This window comes from Pinus tabuliformis, chromosome X, assembly GCF_031772625.1.
Source record: "Pinus tabuliformis cultivar Carrire ecotype Pingquan chromosome X, CPIR1, whole genome shotgun sequence".
NCBI lineage: Eukaryota > Viridiplantae > Streptophyta > Pinopsida > Pinales > Pinaceae > Pinus > Pinus tabuliformis.
The window spans coordinates 973,537,105-973,552,712 of record NC_142308.1 but is presented as its reverse complement, the minus strand read 5'-3'; the positions used below and the strand labels follow the sequence as shown (position 1 = coordinate 973,552,712).

General features: G+C 36.9%; 1 protein-coding gene across 1 annotated transcript in view; it reads right to left on the bottom strand.

Moving 5' to 3' along the window:
- Positions 1–2,365: 2,365 nt before the first annotated feature.
- Positions 2,366–15,608, bottom strand: part of LOC149142976 (DEAD-box ATP-dependent RNA helicase 25-like) — a 191,464-nt gene continuing 178,221 nt past the window's right edge. The window contains exon 11 of the mRNA XM_089451638.1: positions 2,366–2,692. Coding sequence (XP_089307764.1) covers positions 2,366–2,692 — 327 coding nt within the window. The remainder of the gene's footprint in view (positions 2,693–15,608) is intronic.

The following is a 15,608-nucleotide window of genomic DNA, read 5'->3' as shown; positions in this document are numbered from 1 at the left end:
AAAATTATCTCTATGTGATTTTCACCGAAGATTCTTCTCAAAATTGATATGGATCACAGAAGCCTAAATTCAATAAAAGATAAAGAATTTAAATTAAACCATTTTCAAACAACTCCAAATTAAAAATAAATAATTCATATTTTTTTAACTTTGATATTATTACCAAAAAGATCCAAATTAAAAATAAATAATTCATATTTAAAATAAAATAAAGATAAAGATAATTGATATTATTACCATCCAATGAAAATAAAAATAAAAACCAAAAACTCCAAATTAAAAATAAATAATTCATATTTTTTTAACTTTGATATTATTACCAAAAAAATCCAAATTAAAAATAAATAATTCATATTTAAAATAAAATAAAGATAAAGATAATTGATATTATTACCATCCAATGAAAATAAAAATAAAAACCAAAAACTCCAAATTAAAAATAAATAATTCATATTTAAAATTAAAAATAAATAATTCATATTTAAAATAAAATAAAGATAAAGATAGAGATAAATACCAAAAACTCCAAATTAAAAATAAATAATTCATATTTAAAATAAAATAAAGATAAAGATAAAGATAGAGATAAATGCAAGCAATACATTTTAAAAATAAAAAATAAAACTACGTTGTTTTTTTTTTTTTCAAAATTGGAAAATAAATTATAATATATTCTAAAGTCAATTTCCAAGAAAAACTTCAAATTAAAAATAATAATTCATATTTAAAATAAATAAAGATAAAGATAGAGATAAATGTAAGCAATACATTTTAAAAATAAAAAATAAAAATATGGTTTTTTTAATCTAAAAATTGGAAAATAAATTATAATATATTTTAAAAGTCAATTTCCAAAAAAAATATTAATTTTTTTAATATATGTTAATTGTTGATATATAAAAAAATCATTATTATGATCATATTCATCCAAATTCCAATGCCTCACTGACACATTTAAGTCCTAATGAAATATTTCAACTATTAATAATACCCAATAATTTAATATGCTAAATGCCTCAATGACACATTTAAGTCCTAATGAAATATTTCAACTATTAATAATACCCAATAATTTAATATGCTAATTCACTTAATAGTATATGTTTCCATACCATAATTATCAATAATACCATTTTCCATACCAAAATTATGGATAAGGCGAGAGGTTTGGACTTCAAACTTTTAGCTTTCCACGTTTTCTTCAAAGCCTCTAGCGACGATTGCTTTAATTGGTGTTAGCTACACGTATAGCTGGAGTGATAATGAGTACATTATTAACCCTAATGGATAGAGTAAAAACAAAAACTTTTGGCATAAAGGAAAATATATACGTAGATAATTTTTCTTCTCGAATAAGACTATTTTATCCTACATAGAAGAGTGGTTCTTTTACAAGCTAATTGTCGAATAATTATCAAACTTTACAAGATACAACTCTATAGGGTTCTGAAACTATAAAATAAAAAAAACCCAAATTTGATTGGGTTCAATTTATAATGGTATTCCATGGAAACATTTGGAGGGAGTGAGAACAGAAGATGTCAATTTGTAAAAGTGAAGAAACAAATAAAATTTATTGCTAGAGACTAGCAACGTCAATGTAGGTGTCTGATATCAAACCTATACTTGTATGAATCACAAATAGAAAAATTTTAAGAGAGAATGAATATATATATTTATATAAACAAGGATATGACAATCATGACTAATGACTAACAACAACCATAGTTGTAAATTAGATAGCTTCCAATGACACGATTACCTTGTGGAAGTTAACAAGAAATCTCAAAATAAAATTATTTACATGAGAAAATTGTACTTGTATGAACTACAAATAGATTTTTTTAAGAGAATGAATATATACAAAGTATAAAAAAGGATATGACAATATTGAATAAACACTAATAACAACAATAGTTGTAAATTACACAACTTCCAATGACACAATTACCCTACGGAAGTTAACAATAAATCTCAAAATCAAACGCGTTACATGAGAAAATTGTTGGCAAATTGTAGCAATAGAAAAATATATAAATCTATATACAAAACCTGAAGAAGGAAATAACGTCTTCAAAAGAAAATTTCATTTTTCTTCAAAGCCTCTGGTGACGACTGCTTTAATTAGTTTCCTCTAGTAGCAATCACTAAATCGTCCTTTGAATTGATCATCACTTTCGCAGGCATCTGTCTTCCATGTGACCTTGTTCATTGCGAATTTTTGAATGCTATCCATTTTTATTAATTAAATTTTCTTCGGAATTGGCTCCTCGATATCCACAAGAACGCATCTCCTTACATGTTTAGCCTGACGATCTTCTGTTATTTTTTATGATTTGATAAACAGATTTTGTCTTCCATCTGTTTAAAGCTCCTGTCGTTTCAAATTTCGAATGGAAGATAGGGAAAGCGAACCCACGAGTATCAATCGGGGATGACTGGTTGTAAAGGCAGACATAGGGCTTGCTCCCAGAATTCTCAGGCTTCCAGGAATGAAAAATGTGATAGTTACAAGTACTACAGCATCGCGTGCTGCAATGGCAAGTGTATCAGCACATGAAACAACTCTTGGGCATTCTGCTTCAAGTTTTGTCTTGGCCTCGTCAAGGACTTCAAATACTCTCAACCCAATATTTGGAGGTGCATTTCTCTCCACAGATGGGCCACTGATCAACACCGATCCATCACAACCCTGCAATTAGATGAAGGCGAAGAAACAAAAACAATTGTCTTCAGTAATCAGTCCGAGAGTGAGTGAGAATCATGCATCATTAAAGGTTAATTTAAGAAGAATAGTTGAGGTGAATTTACCTCAACAAAGCAATCGTGGAAGTGAAGCCTGAGACGTCCGGGAGCAAGCCCTACGTCAACCTTTACATGGTCTTCTTCTCTCTAACAGGTCTCATGGATGATATGGAAAGCGAACCCACGACACGTTCAAACCTTGCTCAGCCTCCAGTTTTCATACGGGGACAGAGGTCATGCACCAGAAAATTCGATGGCAGAGTGATTGAAGTTGTCGAAAATAGAGATACTCTTCCGAAAATGGAGCCGTTGTGGTGTAAATGTGGACAAATGTAACTATAGAGTAAACTTGGGCAATACATAGATACGTGTAGCAAGTAAACTTGGGCAATACATAGATATGTGTAGCAAAGGAGGGGTGTTTAAAGCCCAACCATATACGTGTTTTACAAATTGTGCACCAATTGTCAAACAAAAAACAAAAGTGTAGACAATTAATTGATTCAAAAGAAGGCCGATTTAAGAGACATATTTATCAAAGCCTTCTATCCTCTCCTTTTGAGGGAGGGGACAACCTTAATTTTGATGGTGTGGCTTCTACTTTGGGCATTAGTTAATTGTGATGGTGTCATTAATTTGGCAAATTGGGAGATGTACGTTAAATTGGCAGATTTATAATAATTTAAAAGGGAGTTTTAAAGATATTTATCCGAAAAACAAATTTGTTATTAATATTGTTCACAAAAGTCTAAGATCTAACATATTTATTTTTACAAATGAAATGAGAAAAGGTAAAATTACAAAGTGAGTATTACTTTTATATTACAAATTAATTTTATTATTTTTACTCATATTTATGTGAGAATATCTATTTACGAAGTTGTATGCCATTGTTCTACATAGGAAGCTCTCTAGTGACTTTGGGCAAAAATAACTCAGAGCACAGCACCACTCTTCGAAAGTCTATTGTTGTTTCGTAGATTTTCAAAAAGCTTTCGACTCTGTTCTGAGGGAAGCCTTACTCCAGAGACTCGGAGATATTGGCATCTTTGCGACCCTAATAACAACTATTATGTGCCTATATGAGTTTGTCCTTGGTCGTCTTTGCGCGGCTCATGGGATGTCTGATTTCATTCACAACACTATTGGGGTTAAACAGGGTTGTCCATTGTCCCCTACACTATTTGGGATCTATATTGATGAGTTGGAGGCATTTCTACACGAGCATATCCAGGACACTGATGGTTGCCTTCTTCACCAGGTTCCGATATCTATTCTACTCTTTGTTGATGATGTGGTCCTCCTCTCCTCATCCTCAGAAGGATTACAGAGGCATTTGAATGTCTTAGCTCTATTTTGTGATCTTCGATAGTTGACAGTCAACTTGGGTAAAACCAATTTGCGATCTTCAATGGGGTGAAGAAAACCTCAAACCTTCACTTCCTATTTAAAGGGGAGGATATTGAGATCACCAGCACATATACTTACTTAGGGGTGCAATTCTTAGGTCCCTACTTCAGTTTTCAACCAGCACTTCAGCCTTAGATCAACAAAGGATATGGATCCTTAGCCCTTCTCAAGAAACAGTGCTTTCGACGTCACTTCCAGGACATCTCGTCCAAGATGAACCTCATGGACACCTTGATCTGTCCCATTGTTCTATATGGCTCAGAGATTTGGGGACCGTCTTTACTTGAGTCAGATTGGGCTTTAGCTGAGAGAGTCCAGATTCTTCTTCTCCATCACGTCATTAGATGCAAATAGATAGTACCGTAGCACATCATCCTTGCAGAGTTTGGAGCTCAGCCCTTTCGGCTTGAGACAGACTTTAGAATGGTTTCTATAACAGCCCTGGTGAAAATTACATGTAAAAATATATAAATACCACGGATGATGGGACACGTATTCCAAGCTGAATGGTGGGCAGGACATCCTAGGGGGTGTTCATTTGGTTTTTTATGGCTAAAAAAATTGGCAAAGGTAACGGCTAAGGAATTAAAGAGGCAAAAAGGTATTTTGACACATTTATTTATGAAAATAATGGAAATTAGGAGAAAAGAAAGGTGAAAGGTCACATGTTGCATGTGAGGAGGAAATTGAAGGAAAATAATGGAAAATGAAGAAAATAGAGGCCTCATTAATAAAAAGTCTTATGAGGTCAAACTACAGAAATTTCTGAGATTTTCGGCCTTGCAATTATGTCCTGTAATTTCATCCTCCTTGTGCCACACGTAGGGGAGAGAGAATGCCTAATGTTGTACGAACCAATGTGAGAAGGAGAGAGAATGTGTGAGTGATGAAGATGCCAAATGAGGTGAGTGGTCACTTGTATTTATAAAATTCGATGTGGGTGAAGAGTCACGTCAATTGGGCTTCATGAGCCTACATGTTGATGTGGCCGACTGGAATAATTTGCACATGTGTGGGCATAAATTCAAAAACGCACTTTCACTTGTTCAAATTGGATGATCTTTATATCAATTTTGGTCCTCTCGAAAAGAGGCATTTAGCACAATCATTATCTCCATCAATTGAGCTATCCCAAGGTGGAATTTGGCCCTAGTTGCCAATTTTAACACTCCCTCTCAACTAGGGAGAGTTCCCCCTGCCAATCCATCCATCATCATCATCTATCATCATACCATCTTGTTGTCATGTGGCATCTCTGCTCTACTGAACCATGATGTAATAATGAAGAAGAATTGATCGAGATTGAGTCACAAGACCTTACCACTCTCCACTGAAAAAAGTCAATCCAGAGGTAGAACCTCAATTGAGCCCAGATCAATTTGTTGAACACCATGCATACTAGACATAGGGAGTATGACAATACACGATGCATCCATCGGTAGTGCTATGGTCCCTATCCACTTGTCCCAACTCATTGGCTAGATGAGAGGTACTTGCCATGAGCCCCAGACTACATGGGTAGGATGTATGTTAGGGCATCAGTAGGAGAAGGTGAACCACTCATCCTATGCATATGTCAATCATAGGGGAAGGTGAACCACTCACCCTACACACATGTGTCATCATACGTAGGGGAAGGTGAACCACTCACCCTACACACATGTCAACCATCATGGGGTATCACAGGGGAAGGTGAACCACTCACCCTATACATAGCACACCAATAGGGGAAGGTGAACCACTCACCCTATGGTTGCTCATAGCTCCAAGAAGTACCCCAAGCCCCCAGGAGCTCCCAAAGCTCAGTGTCCAACTCAAGCGGGACCCTCATAGGAGGGTCTTTCCACAACTCCAAGTCTCTCTCGAAAGGCTAAGAATTTGACCTTCCCTAAGGGCTTCATGAGGATGTCTGCGACCTGCTCATAAGTCCTGATGTGTTGGAGCCTTATTGCTCCCTACTGTACCATATCCTAGATAAAGTGGTACCTAATATCAATATGCTTGGAGTGGTCGTGGAACATGAGATTATTTGAAAGGTGAATCCCACTTTGGTTGTCGCAGAAGATTACAGTGGTATCCAACACGTGTTTAGATAGCTCACTAAAGAGCTTCCTCAATGGAACAGCTTCACAACAAGCCATACTAGTGGCAATGTATTCAGCCTTGGCGGTGCTTAAAGCAACCGATTTCTGCTTCCTTCTCATCCAAGAAATTGAAGTAGACCCTAATGAGAAGCAACATCTAGATGTGCTTTTACGATCCACCACATTGTTAGCCCAGTCAGCATCAGTATATCCATGTAGCCTCAAATTCCCGGCAGCGTATCTCAGAACATAGTTGATTGTGCCACAGAGATATCTCAAGAGATTCTTAGTAGCAATAATTGTATATGATGAGGCTCGACCATAAATTAACTCAATGTATTCAAGGTGAAGAATATTTTCGGATGAGAGTTTACCAAGAACATCGGGGCCCCCACAAGTTGTTGATACTCGGAAGGGTTTGCCAATTTGGGCCTAGCAGCACTTCCACATAGCTTCTTGAAGTTGAGTTCCATCAGAGTAGACACAAACTTGCAATCCACCATCCCATATCTCTCGAGCAATGTCACAATGTATTTTCCTTGAGAAAGGAAAATCTTACCTAGCTTTTGCTAGACCTCCAGGCCTAGGAAGTAATGCATTAGACCTAGGTCTTTCAACTCGAACTCATAAACCAACTCCCTCTTGCATTGATAAATGAGAGGGTCTGCACTTATCAGAAAGAGATCATCTACATAAAGGACTAGAATGAGAGGCATGTCCTTTCAACCTTGAAATATAGGTTAGGATCAACTTCGCTCCTCGTAAATCCCAACTTCGTAAGATAGCTATCAATCCTCTCATACCAAGCCCTGGGGGCTTACTTCAACCCATAGAGGGCTTTCTTCAACCTACATACATGTGTTCTTTGATCTTGTATTTCGAACCCCTCAGGTTGTTCTATGTAGACTTCCTCCTTAAGTGAGCCATGCAAGAAAGCAGTCTTAACGTCCATTTGATGTAGGCTCCATCCTTGAGAGGCAACGAGAGAAATAACAGATCAGATAGTGGTATATCGGGCAATCGGTGCAAATATCTCATCATAGTCCACTCCTTCCTTTTGAGAGAAACCTCGAGCAACAAACCTGGCCTTGCATTTTTCAGCACTCCCATCAAATCCATGTTTGATTTTGTAAAGCCATTTACAAGTGACCACAGACTTCTCCTCAGGTCTAGGAACCACATTGCAGACATCATTCTTCATGATTGATTCATACTCCTCATTCATCACATCCTTCCATACTTGGTGTTTCATAACTTCTTCGAACATACATGGCTCAGATTGAACAATAGTACTCATAGCAGCTAAGTACCCTTGATACTTGTTTGACTTCTTACTTTCACGAAATGTCCCTCTTGGAGCAATATGTCTTTCAGCATCTTCGAGAGTGTCTTTGAGCCACAAAGGTCTTTTCTTTGACGTAGAGGGATCACTAAGAGGTGGATCAATGGGATCCATCGGGCCTTCAACATCGAGCATCAGTTCATCTATTGAAGGTTCATCTTTCTTTCTTGCAACATCATCATTGTCGTTCCTTGGGATAGGGAGATCTCTGGGTTTTCCAAGGGTGTAATCTTCATCGAAAGTGACATCATGGCTTATTTCCACTTCTCTTTGACCATGCACATAATTCTATATTGCTTCAAATTTTCAATGTAGCCCACAAATGTTCCTTTCTTCCCAAATGCTTCTAACTTGTATCTTTTCTCTTTAGGCACATGAAAATACATGGGACATCGAAATATTCTAAAATGAGAAACATCCAGTTTCTTACCAGTGAAAACTTCTTTGGGTGCCTTGAAATCCAATTCTTGACGCAGGCTCCTATTTTGAACATATACAACAGCGTTGGCAGCTTCTCCCCATAAGAAATTTGATAGGCCTCAATCACGAAGCATGGCACAAGTGGCTTCTATGATTGTTCGATTCTTCCTTTCAACAACTCCATTTTGCTCAGGAGTATATGGAGTGGTGTTCTCCCTCTTAATGCCAACCTCTCTACAATAGTCATTAAATTCATTTGATTCATATTCAGTTCCATTATCAGTCCTCAATATTTTAATCTTCTTCCCTATTTGATTTTCAACCAAGGCTTTGTAAGAACAGAATTGTTTAAACACTTCGTCCTTCTTTTTCAAGAAATAGATCCACGTTTTGCAAGAGAAGTCATCCAAAAAAATTGCATAGTATAAGTGTCCTCCTAGTGATGTTATGACAACATACCAGATAGATCAGAATGGACTAATTGAAGAATGTCGGTAGTTTGACTTTCACTTGAAGGGAATGGTCCCCTTGTAAGCTTTCTAGCTGCACAACCCTAACAAACACCTTCATGATTTATGTTGAACTCGGGCATACTTGTGACCATCTCCCGAGTAAGGCTTTGTAATGAAGGTGGGCAAATCTTCGGTGCCATAATTCATATTGAAGAGAAGTATCACATGTCAAAGCACCCAAAGGACTTCCTCCTACTTGATAAAGACCTTCAACCCTGAATCAAGTGTAAATGCATCTTTCAGGTTTCTTTGACAAATAAGTACCTTTCCATCAATGAATGCTACCTTGAAGCCTTTATCTTCCATCACAGAAATAGACACCATGTTCTTCTTCAAATCGGGTTCATACAATACTTCTTGTAGATGAAGTGTTTTACATTGATTTAAGTGAAAAGTGACAGTTCCTATCCCTTTCACAGGGTAGGTGGCATTGTCTCAAGAAATAAATCCAAGTTTTGTGAGAGAAGACATCCAAAAAAATTGCATAGTATAAGTATCCTCCTAGTGATGTTACGACAACATACCAAATAGATTAGAATGGACTAATTGAAGAATGTCGGTAGTTTGACTTTCACTTGAAGGGAATGGTCCCCTTGTAAGCTTTCTAGCTACACAACCCTGACAAACACCTTCATGATTTATGTTGAACTCGAGCATACTTGTGACCATCTCCTAGGTAAGGCTTTGTAATGAAGGTGGGCAAATCTTTGGTGCCATAATTCAGATTGAAGAGAAGTATCACATGTCAAAGCTCCCAAAGGACTTCCTCCTACTTGATAGAGACCTTCAACCCTAAATCCAAGTGTAAATGCATATTTCGGGTTTTTTTGCCAAATAAGTACCTTTCCACCAACGAATGCTACCTTGAAGCCTTTATCTTCCATTACAGAAATAGACACCATGTTCTTCTTCAAATCGGGTTCATACAATACTTCTTGTAGATGAAGGGTTTGACCTTGATTTAAGTGAAGAGTGACAGTTCCTATCCCTTTCACGGGGTAGGTGGCATTGTCTCCAAGTATGATCTCCAAATTAGTCTTCTTTTCAATCAAATTTGAGAGGGCCTCCTTGTACCCAGTGAAGTGCCTTGAGGCACCACTATCAATCAACCAATGATCCAAAGTATCCGGAGGAGAGGCAGTAGTGAGGGCAGAAGTAAGATAAAATTCCTTTTGCTTTTCTACAACATTACTTTCCTCATACCTGAAGTTTCTCGTCCTTTTGGGAGGTCAATAATTACCAAATTGAGCAATGGGAGCATTTCTCTTTCCTTTATTGTTGAACTTGTTGTTCCTTTGATTTCCATTGCCTTTGAAATTGTTGTGGTTATTGTTGTTGTTGTCATCATCCTGTGGAGTATCCTTCTTGTGAGGACACTCTCTAGCATAGTGCAATTGTAGCACTTTCCTTTTCTTCCTTCTTTGAATCCCTGCTTGAACCCTTGACCTTGTCTTTTTGGACCAACATTGTTCTTCCTCTTTGCATGAGTGGAGAAAGTAGTAGGTTCATTTCCATTTGAAGGCTTGTCTGTATCCATCATCCTCGTCTCTTCTTGAGTGAACCTAGCCAATAACTCATCGAAACTAGGAATCCTATCATTGTTAAGAATGGTGGTGTTAAGCACATCCCATGCTCTTATGAGACCTCCAAGAGCAGTGAGAGTGAGCTCCCTATCAGCAACAAATTCTCCAATAGATAGAAATCATTCTTGATTTTTGTAATCCTCATGAAATAAGATTGGATAAACTCCCCTCTATCCATCTTGATGTCCTTCAACTTGTTCTTAACAAAGAGGATTTGATTTGCATTGTTTACTTTGAACATCCCAATCAACTTATCATACATCTCTTTAGATGTTCCCAAATCAAAGATATAGGCAATCAAATGTTTTTGAATGGAATCAATGATAATTCTTTTAGCTTTGACCTCACCTTTCTTGTACTTTGTCTTTGCAACAGCAGGTGCATTTGAAGGAGGCTCCACCACTTTTCCCTACACATAGTCCATAGCATCATTCTCTTCCAAAGTCAAATCCAAAGTCATCTTCCATGCATGATAGTCGAGTTTGTCCTTGAGCTTATCCTCAGATTTGAAGTATGATATAGTCACCATTGAAGCTAGACAAATATTCTTGTCCAACAACTCTTTCCCAGTGATTTCTTTTCTCTCCCTTGCTTGGGCTTTGTCTTCACTTGGGCTTTGATACCATGTTAATTTTAGTTAACAATTGTATGTTCTATGCTTAGCACAATTACTTCAATGTTCCTTTAGCAACCCAATGACAATTTCCAATTTAGATTTCTAGTAGCAATCACATTAACCATTAATCACATTGACAATAAAAGTAGATAGAACATGAAACAAAATGCAGAAGACAAGACAAGAGGACACCAGATTTGGTGGATGCCAGGGAAAAACCCCAATGTGGGGAAAACCTTTTGATCAATTCTTCTTATTATTATATCAAAATATTTAGCAGAGAGAGAGTACAATAGTCAAAATTGACTTGCCAAATTCAAGTCAAAACAACCCTATCAAAATCTGCAGTCAAACTTCAGCCCTAACCAAAAATCACAGATGGTCAACGCAACAGTCAAACTCCTCCTTTGAAGCTCGGTCAAATGCAGTCAAACTCAAACTCTTGTAGTGGTCAAATATAGCCCAAAATAGTTACAGAATCTATGGTCAAACTTGGTCAACTTGCAGTCAAACAGGTCTGCAGTTAGCACAGGTCAAAGTCCTTTTTCCTCAATTTTTGTGCCCAAGAATGCGGTCTACTGAGACAAAATATACCCAAAAAATTGAAGTCAAATGATGCCCAGAAAGTCAAATTCAATGTCGGTCAAACTGTAGAAATTTCTGAGATTTTCGGCCCTGCAATTATGTCCTGTAATTTCATCCTCCTTGTTCCACACGTGGGAGAGAGAGAATGCCCAATGTTGTACGAACCAATGAGAGAAGAAGAGAGAATATGTGAGTGATGAAGATGTCAAATGAAGTGAGAGGTCACTTGTATTTATACAATTTTTTGTGGGTGAAGAACCACATCCATTGGGCTTCACGAGCCTACATTTTGATGTGGCCGACTTGAACAATTTGCACATGTGTGGGCCTAAACTAAAAAATGCACTTCCACTTGTCCAAATTGGATGATCTTTATATCAATTTTGGTCGTCTCGAAAAGAGGAATTTAATGCAATCATTATCTCCATCAAATGAGCTTTCCCAAGGTGAAGTTTGGCCCTAGTTTCCAATTTTAACTCAAGGCAGTCCTCTGACCTGTGTGACATGTCCTCTCATGTGCCCAATGCTACTCTTTGTGTCTTCTCCTATGGTTTCTTCATGAGGCCCGAAATTTCCAAGACAAGTATAAAGAAGAGTAGAATGATAAGAATATTACAAAATCTTTCTCTTCCCTTATATATACAAGTAGGGGAGGGAGGCTAACATAAAACAAGGACATGTGTCCATACAAGTAAACAACATGGAAACCCCAAAGAGTACAATGATGATAATATTACAAGAGCTCTCTCTTCCCTTATATGTACAAGTAGGGGAGGGGAGCTGACATAAAACAAGGACATGTGACGATACAAGTAACCAACATGGCAACCCTACATGAGGTGTTCTATAAGACAAGGATGTACATGTGTCAAACTAGGGTTTATCAACCCCAACGTGAAATTACCTTCAAGCATGTTCCTTCTTGGGCACAAAGCCTCTCCTCCAAGTTGTTGTGGTCTTAAACAAGTTTTTAGTCCAATGCTACCTCTTCCATGGTGGTCCACTATCCAAGCATATTCATGCAATGCACTGCCTCTCACCTGTGTGACATGTCATCTCATGTGCCCAATGTTACTCTCATGTGTACTAATGTGGTCATTAAGCTCCAATGCTCCTCCTCAACATATGTGTTTTTCCATCACTAATTGACGTGAAGTATGCTCCTCAAGATATGTTTTCAAGTTTGTCTCCAAATTCCATGAAATATGCTACTCAACCCAAGCATCCTCAAGTCAATTGTTCATGTAGGTGGGGTGAGCTAGAGGAGAACAAAGCATGGGAAGAGCATTGGAGGTTTGTTAGCTTTTGGAGATGGAGCATTGTATCTTGCTTGAGGAGCATTCATAACTTAGAGCCTTGCTTGTTGGATGTCTTCACCTTGGACCTTGACATGTGTCACTTGTAGAGGGAGTGATCCATATGTCACTTTACTTGTGTAGAGTTCGGTTGTTTGTAGTGGACTAGGTCCACTTTTGTATTGTTGGCTTCCCTTAGCTCTCATATAAATAGAGGAAGGAGAGTCATTTCATATTATCATAATTTGTAATCACTCTTTATACTTGTCTTAGAGAGACATCTTGTATGGAGGAAGAAGCTAGGTTTCATGAAGAAACTCTAGGAGAAGATAAAAGAGATAGAGATATTGGAGATAATACTTGATCTTGTGGATTCTTTCATCTCTCACTTGGATTAGAGATGTGAGAACTGGAGGGCACTATTATCCCTCACTCTTTGTACTCTTCATTACATTATCACTATTTCATGGAGCACTAGAGTCTTGGAGAAGTTCAAGGGTAACTCTAGGGTTAGGTTTTCACCCTAAATAGGCAAGGAAGCTATGGTTTGTAATAAACCTTGGAGGGTAAAAGAAGCTCTATATGTACCTAGGTGGTTCTACGGAGCATATAATGCTCACACTAAATAATTTCTTCTGATAATTTTGAGAGATATATAAAATTAATTGATAAAATAATGATTGAATGAATAATTATTAACATTTGAAAGGGCCTCGACTATAAATATAGCCTAATGTGCATTTAAATGAAAAGTAGACTTTTTAGTCGTACATATTATTTTACTTTATTTATTATTATTGTCTTTATTGTATTTTAATTTTAGTATTTATTAACTTTATTTATTTATTATTAGCTTAGATTCTATGTATTTTTAGTCATACATATTATTTTACTTTATTTATTATTATTATTATTATTATTATTTATTATTAGCTTAGACTCTATGTATATAACATTGAATTACCCTAAAAAATGCTTTGTCCTCAAATCAAGGGTAGTGAAGAACCTTTTTGGTGAACTTTATGTTTTTGGAAGGCTTTACCACTGAGCAAGGCACTCTTACTGGTTCTACAGTAAAGTCAACTAGTACCATAGATTCATAATTTTTTCCAGGGTCTCCTTGTATCTCAAGCACTTTGTCGTCTGCTTAAGCACACGACACTAGAGGGAACAACAAAAAAGGAAAAGAAGAGACCAAAGAAGAAAGACCTTGCCACTACAACTTCTCCTAGGGTGACTCCCCCTTTTTCCCTTTGTGATCTAGTGGGCCATCCTACCAACCAATGCTCAACATTGGCCCATAAATCTTCTCCGATGGGTGCCCGAGGGGCATGAAGAATGACATTAAAAGATTAAGGATTGATTTCTAGTCAGAGATAAAGTCATCTTAGGCACCTATTCTTTTGGTACCATAGACTCAGCATGAGGGTGGCCTATTGTAGAGAACAAAACCATAGGATCATAAACCACCACTGGTAAATTTCACTTATCATAATCAACCTAGGGTGCTATATAATGATGTAATGAGGGATGAGTAACTCGAGAACGTGGTGTATGTAATCTGTGTAGCCTACCTTGGGCTCTTAATCATGTCCTTGTGACACAATTAATATGCCTTGGGCTCTTAATCACGTGTTTGTGACACAATTAATATATCTAACATTTATTATCCTATCCAAATATTTTTTTATGTTATATATGCACCCATATAAATTTTTACATGATATTAATAATTAGAATGCTACATTTTCTTAGGCCTACAAAAAACAGGTTCTATGGGTCTAATTTCAAGAATATGAAAGGGTATATGAGGAGTGAGAAAGTCTCATTGAGGCAAGTTATTTCAAAATTGTATAGAAAAATAATTAAAACCATTTTTCTATGTTCCTAATGTTCAAACTCATAGAAAGAAATATTATATAGTTGAAGAGAAATATTGATTCAAAGTAACAATTGGTGTATCACACTTGTAGCAGACAAGTCTATTAACATAGTGAAGACAACACAAAGACAATTGTATAAATAGATTTATAAAGAATTTGACGAAATAGACAAGTTAATAGAATTAAAGAATCAGAATAAAACATGAAGCAACATAATTTTTTAAGACTAAGTCAACTCACTAGGTGGGGTGGACCTAGAGTAGAACATAGTAAAATGGAGCATTGGAGCTTTGTTGGATTTTGGAGGTGGAGCATTGTACCTTGCTTGAGGAGAGTTCATACTTGGAGTCTTGCTTGTTGGATGTCTTCACCTTGGACTTTCACATGTGTCACTTGTAGAGGGAGTGGTCCACATGTGACCCAATTGGTGTAGAGTTAGGTTGGTTGTAGTGGACTAGGTCCACTATTGTATTGTTGGTTGTTGGAAAATGAAAACTGGCAGTTATCCATTTTATTTTCCTTAACCTTGATTTTTTCTTATGAATCTTATTTATCTTCTTTATGTTCTTTAGTTAGATCCCTTTTTATCAAACAATAGCAAGAACAGTAATAATAGCAACAATAAATGACAAAGATATTCGGCTCTCAGCCAAGGCAAAACCCCTCCAAGGGGAAAACCCATAAACTCTTCTCTTCTTTGAATTTGCTTCAAATGAGATGCAAAGACCCAAACCCTAGACCAAGTCCTTCTCCTAGTACCAAGTCAACCCTTCTTTAGGTCCTTCCTTGATTCCACACCAAACTGCTACACACTGCAACTTCGACCCTGCAATTTCGGTCTTGTAGCTTCCAAGGAAGCCCTAGATCAACTTCTTCTTGAGACCTTCTTGGAGCAATACATCTCCTCCTAAGTTCAACTCGGTCTAGATAGAGTATACTTCTTTTTAGCTACAAGATGCTACAATTTTTCCTACTACAACTCGGTCCTGCAACTTCAGCCTCTTTTGCAACACCAGAAACCCTAGAACTTCGCACGTGTGAGAGAGATAGAGCCCCAAAACAAGAGATTTCATCCTTTCCTTCTTCTAGACCTTTGCTCTTCTTTTCTGCTTCTCCCATATTCAAATCGAACT